This window comes from Cyclopterus lumpus, chromosome 6 (genome assembly GCF_009769545.1).
Source record: "Cyclopterus lumpus isolate fCycLum1 chromosome 6, fCycLum1.pri, whole genome shotgun sequence".
Taxonomy (NCBI): domain Eukaryota; kingdom Metazoa; phylum Chordata; class Actinopteri; order Perciformes; family Cyclopteridae; genus Cyclopterus; species Cyclopterus lumpus.
The window spans coordinates 4,100,646-4,117,667 of NC_046971.1; the positions used below are offsets into that span (position 1 = coordinate 4,100,646).

General features: G+C 43.8%; 1 protein-coding gene across 1 annotated transcript in view; it reads left to right on the forward strand.

Annotated features, from left to right (window-relative positions):
- LOC117731842 (copine-8-like) overlaps positions 1-17,022 on the forward strand; it is a 54,611-nt gene continuing 37,589 nt past the window's right edge. The window contains exons 1-3 of the mRNA XM_034534350.1: positions 1-104; positions 10,656-10,696; positions 16,907-16,953. Of these exons, the coding sequence (XP_034390241.1) occupies positions 22-104; positions 10,656-10,696; positions 16,907-16,953 (171 nt within the window). The 5' untranslated portion in view covers positions 1-21. The remainder of the gene's footprint in view (positions 105-10,655; positions 10,697-16,906; positions 16,954-17,022) is intronic.

Here is a 17,022-nt window from a genome sequence, read left to right on the forward strand (position 1 = left end):
ACGGCAACGCGAAGCAGCTGGATGAATATGGCGTGCATTGGGGACGCGGACCCTTTCACCGCGGCGATACCTGCCACCAAAGTTGAACTCACGGTGTCTTGCAGGTGAGTACAAACTGCTGCCCCCCCCCCAAAAAAACACACACACACATACACACACAGTCTGCAGCTGTCGGAGACGTTAAAAACATGTTTTTACGTGTGAAAATGTTCAATAGTTTTGATGGTTGACACTTAAACTGTCGGTCACATGCGCTGGATGAACGCAACGGGGTCGTCGTCGCTGTTTGTAATGTGTTCATCCCTCTTTGAGGGTCAGTTTTCTCTTTAGTGGTGGAAGTTGAATCATAATTCACTTAAATGGGGAGTTTGAAGGGCAATACCGCTGTTAAATGTTTATTATTATTCTTTTTTGTGTCTGTTGTTGGCAGCAGTTTGCCTTTTATAGGTTGATGCCAAATGTCTTTTCTCCTGCTGTTTTTAATATATCAATGCCACATGCACATCTGGGAATACATGTTCCTTTTCCGTGCCTGGTAATGATAGTAATATTCCTTTAAAAAAAAATAAAATAAAATAAATATATATATATATATATATATATATATATATATATATATATATATATATATATATATATACACACACACTTATGTTTTTCTTCTATTTGTGCATGCAGTTTGGGTGACTGTGTGTTTGGGTGTGTTTGTGGCAGTTTTACTACTGAAGCACCATCCTTTCTTCTTCTCTCTTACTGTAGCACTGATAGTAGAGGGTTGTCCTGTAGATGAGGGAGGGAGGGAGGGAGTATTTTCTGGATGCTGCAACTGGCCAATTAGACTCACCCACTGTATTCACCCCTAATTACAGATTATGTATGTTGTTTTATCTATCCTAATATCTATCTATCTATCTATCTATCTAGCTGTTTGATAACTGATTAACTGTCACTTTTCAATCAAAAACACCAATTTTTGGTGGTGGCAGCTTGCTTAAATTTGAGGATTTGTAATTTGTAATACAAACTAAGGTAAAACAACAACAACGTGTTTTGGTAAGCGACTTATTCTTCTAATGTTCTGTCAATATTAACACAAGCATTTATGTTTTGTCAAAGTACAGCCATATCATGTAAGTTAAATCTTAAAATTCAAACAAAAGTATCGGCATCATATCGAATTCAAACAGTTTGGTGTTGCCCATCCCTAGTATCCAAACCTAGCAAAACAAAGATGGCCGCCCGCCAGATAGGACTTAAAATGCGCACTTCTCCAACCTTTTGAATAATTAAAAAAAAACTTGGGAAACCGGTTAAAAATATCTTCTTTCTTATCGTGGAGCTACATTTTGTCGACATCTAGCGTTTAAATAAGCATGTGCGATGTGGAAATACTGCAATTTATTAAACCATATTCTAAAAGATATATATATATATATATATATATATATATATATATATGTATATATATGTATATATACGTCAAAGAAAGAAGCAACACAATCCTTCCACACATCCAGAAGCTGGAACCGGAGAATGTTGGTGATTCAATTTCTGTGTGATCGAGTCAATTATTCAATGAACTTGTTTTTTTCTCTACCTCGGTGCTCCTTTGAATTGATTCTACAGAGATGAACAACAGTCTTTCAACAGATGTGTTGCTCATTTGGTGTTTTAATGATGATGATGATGATGATGATGATGATGATGGTGGTGGGGGCGCTGGAGAGCGCTGTCCTAACTCATTCCTCGAAAATCTGTCATATATGTGTTAAGTCAGTTTGAGACTTTATTTTATTTTTCATTAAAACCGCGGTTGAATTATTAGTGACAGAAAAGGAAACGACAGCCTTTCTTATGGCTGGTTAATCGTTAAAGTCATTAAAAAAAAAAAAATTGAAGCCAAATGGGATTTTTTTCTTGTTAGTTTTCTTTGATAGAAAATCTTTGATCGTCACCAGGAGACAGTTCACGATATCATAGCTGCTTCTGAAGCTTCCCATCTCAGTTGTCGGGGGATTGGATTGCTATTTTTGAGCACTTCAAGGTGTTCCTGTCAATGTTGGCTTAAAAGCTGACACTGAAATTGAATCCCTGGGAAATACAACGAGAATATCTTTTTTTTTGTTGGCTATTGGCTGGACTGAATAATCTATTAAAGCAACTTCAATTAAAAATAGTTTTAAGGCTGTTTTATTAAACAAAGCATCAGGCAATTAATCAGCAGATTGACGGATCAGAAAATGTTCAAACTATTCACACTACTAACGATCATTTCAAAGTTTCCTCTGTGTAAAATAAGCATTATCGAGTTAGAACTGATGATTATTCTATTGTTTATTTTCTGGAAATTTTGATTCTGTAAAATGTCTGAAAATGTATCAAAATTGCTAAAAAAAACAAACAAAAGTGATGTCTTTAAATTTCTGTTTTTTGTGTCACCAACAGTCCAACACCCAAATAGATGTAGTTATATAAAACAGAGAAAAGCTGTTAAATCCTCAACTGTGAAAAAGTTGGCAATTAGTTTGAAACATTTCTCAAGTAATTAATCAAATATCAATTTTTTTTTCATTTTTAAAGCACCATTAAACCCCAAAAAACTATCATCACTAATATACATTAACGCTGAAAACATAGTATGACATCAATATTCATTCTATAATTTATATTACAGGATTTCGGTGTAGTCAAAACCTCTTTTATTTGATTATTAACTGTTATGCAGCTCCATAGGTTTAGGACTTTAGTCGTGCTTATTTTATGATATATTCTTCTACTGGAAAACAAGGTCCTGTTATTATGAGACAGATAAGGAGCTGAAGAACAAAGACTTGAATTATGTTTTCACTGACCTAATAATATCAGCCAGCTGCTGCAGGAGAGTGAGCTGCTGCTGCTGCTGTTGTTGTTTTATGTCGGCCGAAGATAAAAGCCCGATAATGACTTGAGAGAAGAAGTCAGCCCGGTAATGACCTCGGACATTTTTATAGATCAGAGCCCGTGAAGATGTTCCCTACAAAATGACGAATCCACCATCTGGACAAAAAATAAATAAATAATCGTTTCGAAAATGATGGCATTATGAAAGGAAATAAGAATAAGAAAAAAGTTTACATAAACACCCACACATCCAGGTTAATAATGTAGAAGAAACACGTAAAAGAAAGAGAAGTCTGCACACTAGAAAATGCTCCCGCCAGCTCTCTCCTATTAAGAGTTATGATTCATCTACGCTTTCTTGCAAAGTGCCATTCCTATTCAATCATAAATGTATTCGATCTGCCGCATGTGTCCGTGAATAGGAAGAATTATAGATAATGGATGGAAGGGCCGCGCGGTGACACACTGGGGAAGACTTTTCTCTTTAACGCTTACGAAGGTTTTTTTTTGAGTCACCACATTGTTTCTTTGGCACAGCTTTAAAGTCACCGTTCACAAAAAAGAGAGGAGCAAACTGGCTTTCACCACGGGAAGTTGTGGAGCCCAAAAAACAGTGTCCTCCTCACTACTCGGGATGGGTACTATTTCTCCAGCAAGAAGTAAGCGTCACAGTGACCGCCACAGGATCTCTGGAGTGACGGGCCTCATGTCAGTCGCTGTGAGTAGCACAAACATCCCACTGACCTCCATTGTTTTGAGTCAGCTGGCAGGAATCTCCGTGACAGACTGAGACAATATATTGAAAAAATAGTGCTTTAAAAGCTTTAAAATCGACTTACTTATGACAGAAAACCCTTTTTTTTGAGGGTCTTATGAAAGATGATTGGAATGCCCGCTTTGCATTGTGGGAAATGTAGTATTTAGAATGTTATGGGAGTATACGACTCATAATTAGGGCCTAAAAGACAGGTCTCGTCGATTTTGTACGTTCCTCCTTTTTATTTTAATCTGCCGCTGTGCGTAAAATAGTTATTTTCCAACACATTTGTGATGTTATTGACTTCTTGCCTACAGCTCCAGTGTGGAGAACGTTTCCGACGCCGAGTGAGACCGAAGTGTTGTTGTTGTTTATCTAGCTTAATCCTTGTGCCAAATGTTTAATAGTTACCCGAGTGCAATTTTTGTAAACGAGAGCCCATTCCCGTTGTGTGATTATTCATTCAGGATATTTTTTATTATTATTTCCAAATCCCAAGTCTCAATAGTCCTGAATTGCTCTATTAACGTTCGTACTTTCAGTGGCATGAAATTATCTAAACGTAACGATAATCGGGTTAATTGCAATAATTTCTGGGACAATAAAGCGTATTGTGACAGGCCGACGCGTACCTCTACTTTAGGGAAGTGCCACACTCACTCACTAAAGGCGCTCTGACAGCTGGAAGTCTATCTCCACTCCAGCAGCGATGTGGAAGTGTACTCCAGGGTGTCACTGGGACATCAGTGTTGGTTGTGGTCTGAGGTGCAACAAACAGAGTTGCAACGTTCAGTCGGAGAGGGCTGAGAAACACTGCTTTTCGAGTGAGAAAATCAAACTTATGATTATAATTTTTTTTTGCATATCCGTTCATTGCTTTTTTAAGCTGTATTTTTGCACGATAAAGATCAGGCTATTCGGTGGGATTGTTTCTGAGTCGTGCGATCGAACACGTCCAACTCTAGAGCGTAGTAAAGTCAAAATCTGCCATTTAAATTGCGATCCCGACTACGGATAAAGTACCTCATGCAGTCCCGTTTTTTCCGAGCGCCCCTTCCTCACCAACACCAAATTCACCAGCCCCGAGCGGGTGTGGGCGGTGTGATTTTTCCCACTTTGATGTTCTCCGCATGTCGGCGAGAGCTGCCGAAGCATTCGGACGAGATGGATCACCATCTTTCAGCGAGAGCCCTGCTTCACTCAATAAACCCAAACCCGTGGCCCGGCACTCACCATGTGTGTAGTCGAGCAGAAGAAGTGACAGATTGATTAACTCAAGTCCAATATTGTGCGTCTCTGAGAGGCGAATCCCCCGGTCTGCTGCAACAGCAGTTTGACTGATGAGTGCCTATCACTTCTGATCACAAGGCCTCGATGACACACACACACACACACGCACACACGCACGCACACAGATGGTGTTTCGTTTTTTGTACATGGATAGTAAGCAGCAGTGCCAGCCAGGCCTCTGGAGCTGCAGGCGGTCGTTCCCTCTGAGAATGTTTGTGCACAAAGTGGATCGCTGGTTCACGCCGATGTGGCCGCCGCCGCCTGATCCGAGTGGTCCACAGCGGAGAGATAGCCGTGACCTTTCGGGCACAAAAAAGGTAGAAAGCGTGTCTAGTCGAAGAATTGACGCGCTGCGATGTGGCTGTATTGAATCCGGACGCCGACCCGCTGGGAGGCCGGTCGATGTGTCACGGCCGATGTTGTGCTCTCCACGAGGAAGAGGGAGAGGAAGAGGGAGAGGAAGAGGGAGAGGGAGAGGGAGAGGGAGAGGAAGAGGAAGAGGGAGACAGAAGGACTTGTTGGAGCGGAGGCAGAATGTTTCTTTTGATCGCTGCAGTAAAAAGCAGGTTTAACAGACAAGATAAGGGAATAAAAGAAAACAATCACAGTAGGGCTGCAGTGTAGGATTATACCAATGTTATTTAATGTATCGATTATGTTTTTAAATGAATTGTTTCGGACATAAAATGTCAAAAAATGCTAATTGAAAGTTGACAGAGCGTATGTGCTTAGGTATTGTGCTCTGCGACATTATTCCTCCACCCCCTCCCAATAAAACAACACAACAACAACACCTGCTTTGTTCTTGCGGCCAACGCAGCGAGAGCAGATGTTTTTAAAGCATCGTTATTTTGTGAATGCGAGTAACTCGATCGCAAAAAAAAAAAACGCCACGGAGCCAATCGGTCTGCGGAGCGTCTGTTGGATCGTCAAGACTGCGAATGACCCGGGGAACGAGTTACACTTTCATTCTTCTGAAACTAACCAGAAGCTCTTTGTGGGTCGCTGCTAAACGGCGCTACGGAGGAGCTGCTGAAAGAAAGAAGAAGAAGAAAAGTGAGTTATCGTAATTTGGGCCGCTGATTTAGTCCACTTACAGTAACAACACTCTCGACAGACCAGCAGTAGCTCATTGAGACCGGAATTTAAAACACTTGGCGCACGATGATTGCAACATTTTGAACATGCAGACACAATATACCTATTTTTAGATCAGAGTCAGTGTGGTTTACACTTCCCTTTGATATAATTATCTCAGATGTCGCAGTTAATAATGTTTTTTAAATTTTTTTAAAGACTCCTTTTTTCACTATCACAGTATTCCAGTTTGTACATCCATGGGTACAATGGAAACCAGCACTGCTAATAGCTATTCCGGCATACCGTTAATGGTGGCAATTTGCCAAATAATTGGGGTTGTAGCGCCCACAGCTAACTATGCGGCGTACTTCCTGTTTACATTCCCACGCAGCCTTCCAAATACAGGAACTGTAGTTTGGTGGGGAGTTGGTTATGTCTCCCATCTGAGTGGTAGGAGTTCTGCATCAGGAGGTAAAGCTTATTATTAGAACTATCAACTAATCATGGATCAAACATGTTTCCTCACCTCCAGATTACACAACTCCTTCCCCGTTTAGGTGTAACGGAGCAAAGAGCATGAAACCAGCAGCTCAAAGTCGGTCTCGTGAGGCGGCACCAGTCGGGGTCGTGACGAGTGGACGCATTAATGCAAAGGAGTCGCTTGGCCTTAATTAAGACCCCAGCCAGCCACCGTAGTCTCTCACCTGGTGACCTCACGGAGCAGACGTGGCTCCGTGAGGTCACGGAACCAGCTCACCTCCTGACCCCTCGTTTTCCTACGCTACTCATCTTCGCCTCGCCCACTTTCCCTCCGTCTCGGTGCCGGCTGATTCGAGACTTTCCGCCGATTGGTCGCGTTTGACACCCGTCTCCTCTGCACAATACGGGAATGCGGTTGTTGTGCTTTAACCGTAACATAATCCACAAACTGTCGACTTTGTACGCACAGCGTTTACGTTGTTGTGTGTGGTGAGAAAATGTGCGTTCACAGTGGTGTAACGTAACTAAGTACATTTACGTAAGTACAGTGCTTAAGTAAAACATGTTTACATTTCACACTACTTTATACTACTACTACTAAATATTGTACATTTTCTTACTACACTGCATCTATTTGACAGCTTTAGTTTGTTACTTTGCAGAGTTACATTTTTAATAGAAAATAATAAATCACGATGTTTTAAGCTACCCAGCTGTGATAAAGTAAACTAAATAAGCTCCGCCTTCACCATGCTGCTACAGTAATGAAAGATGACACATATCAATGCATCACTAATTATCATCTAATGCAATATGATTATGAAATTACTCATTCTGCATAATGAGTACTTTTACTTCAAGTACCGGGAGAATATTTTAACCTTCTTGCTCAAGCCAGCGTTTGAATGCAGTACCTTTTTTAATTGTAAAAGCATCGCTTCCCTTCTTCCAAAGTTGCTCTTCATTAACTTCCAGTGCTGATGTCGTGACATTCTCTTGTGGACGTCGGATTCCTTTAGTCGTCTATTTGATGCGCGTCACCTTCCCCTCAGCACGCACGACTCTGAGGAAATCGTTGAGGCTTAAAAGAGTGTCTCAGGTGCGACAAAGGTGGATTGATCGGAACAGCTAAAGAGTTTTCTTCCGACTCAATTGACCCTATTGATCCGGTGCTATCCTCCCAGCATGACGACGAGCTGGCGCTGTTCATTACTGAGGAGTAAAGGGGGGGGGGGGTGGGAGACAACTGTCACCGCGCTAACGGTAAACAAACCTGCACATTGGCTGGAGGGCTGAATGTCAAACCGGTGGACTCGGCTTACGCAACGGGAGTGACCGCCCACGCTGCCATCCGGAGCTCCCCGGAGAAGAAGGGTTTTTCTCTCGGAGAAGGTTTTCCTCGCTGCTCCTTCTCCCACGGAGAGGCCGGCACTCACACCGCCGGGTTTAATGCTTCCAATCCCACTGGAGGGGGGGAGGGCGCCGGCGCCCTCGGGCTAAAAATGTAGGCACTCACGTCCATCTCGTAGGGATGTAGTGTCGGGCCGGGGTGGGAGGGAGGCTGACCGGTCGAAGATTGTCGGTGGTTTGATGTGTACTCATCCTTCGTGACAGGTATATGAACAAATTGGGTGGTGAAAATAAATAGAATATCTTTTCATTATCTGATTTAAAAGGTTTGAAGGTATTTTAAAGCCAAGATACTATTCGATCATTCGTCGAAGATACTTGATGTAAAATATATATATATATATATACATTAATAATTAACAAACCACCATTAGAAAACTTTGGATGCAGTAGTCCCTTTTTTTTCTTTTCTTTACAAGACCACATCTTGGAAAATGTCATCTTTATCCCCCCCCACCCTCCCCTCGGCTCTTCTTCCTCACATACAGGTATTTAAAGCGCCAGCTGCCATGTTTAGGTGCCTGTGATGTAACTGTTGGGATTTCAAATGTAATTCTGGTGTCAAGGAGGGACCGCTCTCGTAAATGTTTGATGAACGACGAGGCACTCTGCTCGGACCGCCCAGACGTTTTTCCAGGGCTGCCCGCGGTGGAAAGGGCTTTTTAAAGAGTCGCCCCGTCTCTATCGGGGCCAGGTGGAAGCTCGAGGGTGCACACGATTCGGGGTGGGATGGGGTGGGGTGGGGGGAGGGGAGGTTACCACATCCGTACACGTGTGTGCACTTTTGCCAACACCCGTCTTTCGTGCACTCCTCGCACTGGTTTTCTTCCTTCCTCTTTCCTTCCTTCAGTGGCTCTTGTCCCCGGCCTCCGCTCACACCCCTCTCGGAGCCAAACACAGTACTGTATTATTATTATTATTTTTTTTTTTTTGTTGGACATTTATCCCACTTGGCAGGTGAAGTCGCCCACTTCTCACTCCCGCACAATCTCTCAGACTCTCCGCCAGTCATGAACGCCGGCCGCGATGTGACTAGGCCCGATTCCATCGCTTATTATCATTTATTTAAGGTCTCAAAGCCGGGGAAAAGCCGGTGGGCGCGCCCTGACAGCGAGGCAGCCGAGCGTGGCGTTTTACCATCTGGGCCACACTGGGATCAGCACAACACGAGTGCCTGATCTAGATACATCACTAGCCATCAACGGCTTCGAGACACTCGCCGCTTGTCATACAGGACGGGCGACAGAACGCCGGCCCCTGCAGCTAGCATGATAGCGGGAGCCTCTCTCCTTCGCTCGTCTCCGTCTTTCCCTGTCGGCGGAGCACAATATGGGCGGAGTCAGGGGCTGCCGCTTAAGATGATGCTCACAATCTCCAGATTAATAATCAAAAGCCGGGGAACTCTCCGTTGCCGCCGACATGGTCGTGAGAAAAAAAAAAAAAGAAGTTAGTTGTGGGATCTCGTGTGAGATCAACGTACATTCATGCCATTAAAAAAAAAAACATGCCCAATACGACGTGTTCATGTTTATTTGACAAGAGCTTTTTGTGGCTGTGCACATTTTCACTGTGGCTGGAAGTAGCATGAAATGCAAAGAGTGCAAAGGATCTGATTTTAGATATGCAAAAGCGTTTGCAAGAAATAATCCTCATAAATCCTCCGTCTTGTGTCTTCATACAGACGTTATCGCCGCGTCAACGTCTCTGTTACCCAGGGCACCGTGCAAAGGAATGCCCTCAGGAAAATCCATAATTTATTTGCATCATGGGTCGTGTAGTACGGGGGACTAGAAGGGAGGACATGTCTGGTTCCGTCAGTAAGGAAATGTGTTCTTTTCTTTTCTTTGGTTGGTCTTTCGTCGTACTGTTTAACTTGAAGACTTTCCCGTTATTGTGTCCACCCTCACCCTGTCCGTCTTCTGATTCAAAACGCCACTTGAGACACATCTTGCCTGTGCTACCTTTTGGTGACGGTGGTGTAAAATTCTTGGGGTAACGTGTCCCGCCTGACTTGCAGAAGGCCAATGCGCTCGTATTATTTTATCTTTCTGGGTTAGCTCCATGAAAGCTTTAATGCGGAGTACAAGAGTACAAGCCGAGCCAGCAAGTGAAGGGTTCCCATCGGCCCTCTCGGGTGTTGTCCTCCACGTCCTCCTTGCTACCGACCGCTGAGACCAGGACACTGTAAGCAAATGAGTTAAAAAAACAACCCTCAAAATGCCGCCACTGACGCAGCAGCCCGGGTTTCCCTTCCCGGAGCCCGAGCTGCCCCCTCGGTGTCTTTCTTCTCTGGTCCCTGGCAGCTGTGACTTGTCTTCCTTCGCGTGCATATTTTAATTCTTTCAGAGCTGTTTAACCGCGGAGTACCTCAGTGGTGCCGAGCATCTGCTCTGCGATGGGACCGCACGGTGCATTTATCCCTCCCCGTGCAAAGACTTGGAGCGTCATGTAAATTTGATGCGAGGCCTCCGCTGTTGTTTTCGGCACCCTGGGAGTGCAAAAAATAGTGCAAAATAGGTCCCATTTTTTTTTTTGCTGTGTATTTTTTAAATATACATGGGCTCCACTTTACAGCTCAATGTTACATGTCTGTTTAATGTTTCTGCCTCGGCGACCGGGATGAAATGGCTTTTGTTGATCCAGTCAGGGGAAGTTTACGGTCTAACAAGATAAAGCTAATTAGGTGAGAATGTAATGATGTAGGAACCACGTGCAACCGTTTCTGATGTCAATGCGTCTCTTTGTTTTTGTTTTTCAGAAACCTGCTGGACAGAGACACGTTCTCCAAGTCTGATCCAAGTAAGCTTGTCTCTCTCACACACACACACACACACACACACACACACACACGTTCTACCTCGCCTGTGTGAATCAGGAGACATTTGCACATGTCAGGGGTCGTATTCGTCACTGTTCTCTCTCTCCCAGTGTGAGTGAGGGGAACCAGATCATCCTCACACACAAACCAGCCACTTCCCTCCCACATAATAAAGCACACACACACACACACACACACACACACACACACGTTCACACATACACACTCCTCACTCCCATGACAGCAGGGGTTCAATTTGGTAACGGGGTCCAGTGGTTTTTAAAGGCCCAGATCCAACGGTAATAATCTGAAACAATAATTAATGGAGAAACACAACGTGTTGGATTTGAAGATGTTTATTTATTTTAAACACGCAAACGGAGTTCTCATTTTAGAAATTCATCCAGCTGTCGAATCCAATTTTAATGCCACAAAACAGGAAAAAGACAGGACTCACCTTCACTGCCCCAAAAAGAGGGCATAAAATAGTCGGGCAAGGTTTTGGTATACTCGCCCTTTTTCAGGTATCGACAGACGTGACCCAGCACCACACGGTACAGACACTTCTCCAGTGTAACGAGTCCTGCAATCGATCTGTTTCTGCGCCCAGATTTGGGGGAAAAAAGGACGTTTAGTAAAGTGTTTGTCGAGTGTTTTTTTATTTTTTGCGCTTGGCCCCCCTCCTCTTCCTCCTCCGCTACAACCCATACAGCTGGTATTGCCGACAGGCTCTGAACAGAGAGATGCCTGAGCCGGCGAGCAGCTCCTGGTGCTAACAACAACAACAACAACAACAACAACAACAACAACAGCGACTGACAGAGCAAAGAGTCTCAACTCATACAAAGTGGTTTTGTTTTGTTACAGCAGCCGCTACACAAGGATGCAGGCTACGTATTTCTTTTTCACCACCATGCCAAAAACATTTAACGCGTCAGTGTAAACCGTTGAAAATGATATATGTTATTGATATGAATGGAATTAACAGGTGTTACCTTTAGTCAGGAAGGGATACAGATCCCTATTCCATCCATAATATATACTTGATATTGCTGTCAAACAACTGTATAAAGATCATGTGTCTTGCCCCCCAAAAATATTTTACAAGATTACAGTGAATGCAACATGGGCCTGAACGCAACATAATGCAACTAAATGGAAGCATATTCTTACTATATATCGGCCAATAAAACTGTACTTCACACTATTGATAGTCAAACTGTGTAATTAATCCGTTCAGATCATCAACAACAATGTTCCGTTACACCGCTAGTTCCCAGTAGACCACGAGAGGACCAACGACTGTGATCCTATTGCACCAGAGTGGCGTCTGGCAGCGTGTCTGAGGTCGATTGTCGTACCTGAGCTACCGTGAGCTGTTTTATTGAGTTTCCTTTGAGAAAAAAAGGCTCCGAGTGAACCTGAGTTCTCTCCGGCAAGCAGTTACGCAGTGTACTGTATACGCCTCGGGCTTTTATTGTGAAAGGTAAGATCCCAGCCTGACTAAACGCTGAGAATAGATCGATCCTCTCATACTCACGTACCCAGGCGCACATGCACACGTGCGCACGCAACCTTGAAGATTGTAAAGTAGTTCCTGGCTGTTTTCTTGCATCTGTCGTGCCGCTTTGTTGTCTGTAACAGACTGTGACAGTCCTGTCTGTTAAAAGCCCTATAAATATAAAACAAGAAGGGAGGAAAATACTCAGATACTGAGGTAAAGATAAAGTTGAAATACATGTATCTTTTTTCTTTTTCTTTTTTTACCCTCTTTTCATCTGGGACCATGCATTTTTGTCGCTTTTTGTTTTTTCAGCACCACCTCTCTCCGTTCCCCCAAATCATATTTGGCACTTTGCCATCCGGGTGCTGTACGGTGAAACCCACGTTGTGTGTGTTTTTTTTTTATCGCCGCCGCCGCCGTGCGTGAACTCATAATTGATGAGCTCCCTGAGAGTCACGGATTGGGCCTTTTAAGTGTCAGACGGTGGGGAGACGAGGACGAGTGTCGCAGCCCGCCCCCCCAACATTCATGCAAGGAGGCACTTGTGCTGCGTCCATGTCTCTGCTCTGCTGACAGCACTGGCCCCAGTCACACAGCATTAGACCGCCTCAGCAGAGACCCACACACACACACACACACACGCACACGCACGCACAAATACACACAAAAAGTGCACACATTCAGGGCCTCGGGCAGGCTCACGCACCATATTCATATTAGCTTATAAAGCTGGGCAACAATCCAGTGTTGTGTGCGTGTGCGTGTGTGTGTGCGTGTGTGTGTGTATTTCAGCCGCTGCAAGAATGTGCTTTGATCAGTTTGCTTAAGCAGATTGGAAAAGGGCATTTAGAAAACAGGAACATTGCACCGTCGGTATCTCCGACATTCGAAACAGAAACCCCCCCCCCTTCCACCACCACCACCACCACATCATCAGAATTGAAGATGGCGAGAGGACGCGCTGCACTATTCGCGGGCACTATTCCCCTCCCTACCACCCACCGCGCTATAACGCAGAGACCATGTGTCATCGGATGCATCATTGTGAGATTACAGGACGACTGTACATTCATCCAGCTGAGCCCCGGCTCGCATGCACACCGCCCACAATGCATCACACATACGACCAATCCAGCATCCATCCAGGCTGACAGGCTGACAGCCAAAACACGGCAACAAGTTTGAGCACCAGACGCACGGTAATTAGGACCTTCGTTGTGTTTGCTTCTTGTTTTTTTTGGGGCGTTTTTTTTTTCTTCTTTCGCACAAACTGCGATTTATTTTTGATTTATTATTTTTGCTCGACACGACTGTGAGAGTCGGGAGAAAACAACAACAAAATCTTATTAATATCATAACTTATCTGGGCTCAGCGGGCGCTTCACTCTAAAAGATGGAAATGTCAGTTTTTCAGGGGGGAAGGGGGGGGGGGGGGGGCATTCATCAGATAGGATGATTTTCACTCACATTCACGACTGTTAATGAATCCATGATTAAATCAGTCATGTCATTTCATCAGTAGGTGGTAGCTCATACATTAACTCAGGCATAAATTTACAATTAATTAATGCTGTAATTAATGATAATGCATGTCGCCTCCATAATCAGATGTCACGAGATCAACTCGAGATCTTTTTTTAGAGAGCCTGATTGCCTCGCGTCTTTTTTTCTTCTTTCTTTCTTTCTTTCTTTCTTTCTTTCAAGGACCCTGATTTTAGAGTTTTTATGCTCCATTTAAAAAAAGATTTTCGTCCCCCGAAGCTAAGTTATTTTTAATTTATTAACGCTGCTGTTGTTGGAAACGGCGTCGACGCGTAGAAGCAACGATCTGTTAATTACAAACACGCTTTTTCTTTCCTCGCACTTCACAATGTAAAGCTTGTGTAACTATAATTGAGACGCCCCCAAATCATGTGGACAATTTAATTGAAATCCGAGGGGGGATTCCCTTCTCGCCATCGGCTACGGCATAATGTAATATTTTTTAATTTAACGCTACGGCCCGACTATCCACGCACTAAAGGTCTTAAAAATAGCATTGACGTCTTTTGAGGCGTTATCTTTTCGGACTATTTCATCGGGCCCCGGCGCGGCAACTTCCTGTTGTCTTATTGTCACCGTGAGGTTGCCAGGCAGCGTTTCTTCTTCCCTTCCTCCTCCTCCGTGCGTCTGCCTCCGACAGGCTCCCATTGATACCAGTAAAACTGACAACCGTGCAACACAACGGGACGCTACCACTGGTAGGAAGAAGAATAAGGAAGAAAAAGTAGAGAGAGTTTGGGATTTAATCTGGAAGCCGTCTGCAGAAAACGACCCTTTAATGTGCGACGGGCCAGGAAATCAGTGTCTTGGGCTGTGTCCAAAATCACTCACTCATCCCCCACTGCTCGCTGTCTAGGGAACGTCTACGTCGAGGGTTTCACCGCGAGCTCATCGCCAAAATGAAAGAAATCCCTGTTTTCAGACACACTTTCTATCCGCTGTTGATTACATCACCGCCATCCTGATACATACAAAGTACTTTGTGGCCGTTTGTGTTGTGATGCCCATATATACATTTGTATATACATTTATACATGTATATTTCTATATATATATATTTTTTTTTTTGTGTCTATTTCTGTGTTTGTACGTGGAGAGCAACGGGAAATCCAGAGTCAAATTCCTTGTATGCGTACGCATTCATGGCCAATGAAGCTGATTCTGATCCCTAACTCCTTTTCTTCAACGCAATGCATGATGGTATATATATATATATATATATATATATATATATATATATATATATATATATATATAGCGCCTAGGTTAGTGACCATTGGTTTCATACTGTTTTTCCCGATGCCTTGTGGGATACTTTGAGTCCACTTTAAAGGGGATGATGATAATTCTCACTTTATATTCGGAGGGCACAACGAAATTGTCAGCTCCCAAAATAGTCAATTTTTGGTTGTCATCCTGGTTGTTGCAGGATTCAAACCTGCGAACCGCCGAGCTGCAGCCCGGGCCGTGGGTTCCGTCGTCGTGGTTACTTAGCTCTCAACGCGGCAGACTAATGGCGGTTGTTGTTGTTGTTTCTTTCAGTGCTGTCGTGCGACCGGATAGGACAAGGACACACAGAGGTTGCCGTTGTGGCCTTTTAGAGTCAGCAGATCATTATTGCTGGAGTGGAATGGGTTGGAAAACGGGTGCCGCTCATGTCCTCCTCGTGGGGAGTGTTTTCAAAAGATTACGCCCAGATAGGACGAGGTTAACACGAACCATACATCGCAGAGCCGCTTGACGTGTCTAATTATCAGTGTCTGGATTGCTTTCTCCATTAACAACTTTATGAAAAATGTATCCAACTGGGTTGGATTGCACCCACTATTTGTAAATCCATTACTGATTTTCCAAAACTCTGGGGGGGGGGGGCGGGGTCATATGCTCCCCGGGAAGAAACCACTGTACGTTTTTTAAAGTTTAAATCCATCAATCTGGTGCACTCTGAGTCAAATTTAGAAGCTGGATCCATGAAGGACTTTGTGCTCTTGTTTTAGCAGTGGGGGAAATGTATATAAGTATATTTACTCGAGTACTGTAATTGAGGCACTTGTACATTTTATGTCACTTTATACTTGTAGCGTTGCACTTTGACCTTCACTACATTTATTGCCACAGTATTTAAGCAATAAGGTACGAGAGGCAGTACTTGAACAGGACATTATTGACGATAACGTCCTCGAGGACCTTATTGCTTTTATAATACGGTTGCCTGCGACATTATAAATAGTAAGTAAATAGTAAGCTGCCTTTCAGCACAAAATAGCTGTAGCCACCAAAACGGTGTGTATCGCGTTTCAGTAGCCGAGAGAAAATAGTCCCCGTGTGCGTTGCTGTTGCTATGCAACAGACAAACGGCATTGTGAACGTCGCGTTTGTTAGCCTAGCTAGATCTCGCACCATCTCATTCATTCACATTGCTCATTTTATAAAAGTTGCCATTAAAATAACAAAGATGACAATGCAATACAATAATATTTAATTTAAAGTAAACAGTAAATAGTTGACATTGGTTGTATTGATATAAATAGTGATCGCGTCACACTCAAGCTTGGTAAACGAGACGGGGGTCCGTGATGGGTTTCGGAAAAAAAAAGCGTCATTTCACTGCAATTTTAAAGGATTTGATCTTTAGTTTAATTATGTAATAGTTCACGTCTAAACGTCAGCTGTTCCGCTGCATTTTACCAGTAAAAACAGATTCCCAAGTGTCCGGTCCTTGGGGTTTTTCTTCTAGATGTGAGTCGCTGCCACATGACAGATGTGTGTGTGAATACAGTGAACGCTGCTAGAATGCAAATGTCACCTTAGTGCCGGCTGATTGCGGCAACCGTAATATAAAAAAAAATTAAAAAAACACTCCGAGACTCCCTCGGACGGAGACGCTCGAATGTCAGTAGGGAAAACTTTCCTCCCCCCACACAGACACTCGCTAACCCCATCCTCCCCCATCCTCCATCCCTCTCTGAAATATCATCATGCTGCAAGGCAAAGTTCTTGTGACATTTAATTAGGTTTTTTTGCCTCTCATCTCGGGGTCCGGGGAAAGAACACCATCTCCTCTGACTTCTCAGCGTTCAATGAGTCTAACCCTCTCTTCTTCTTCTTCCCCCTCCCCCTCCTCTTCTGTTTTCTAATTCAACAGTTTGCGTGCTGTACACTCAAGGAATAGCCAACAGGGAATGGAGAGAGGTGAGTACACGGAGGGGTGGAGGGGTGGAGGGGTGGAGCGGGGGTGGGGATCATTTATAACCAGGGAAA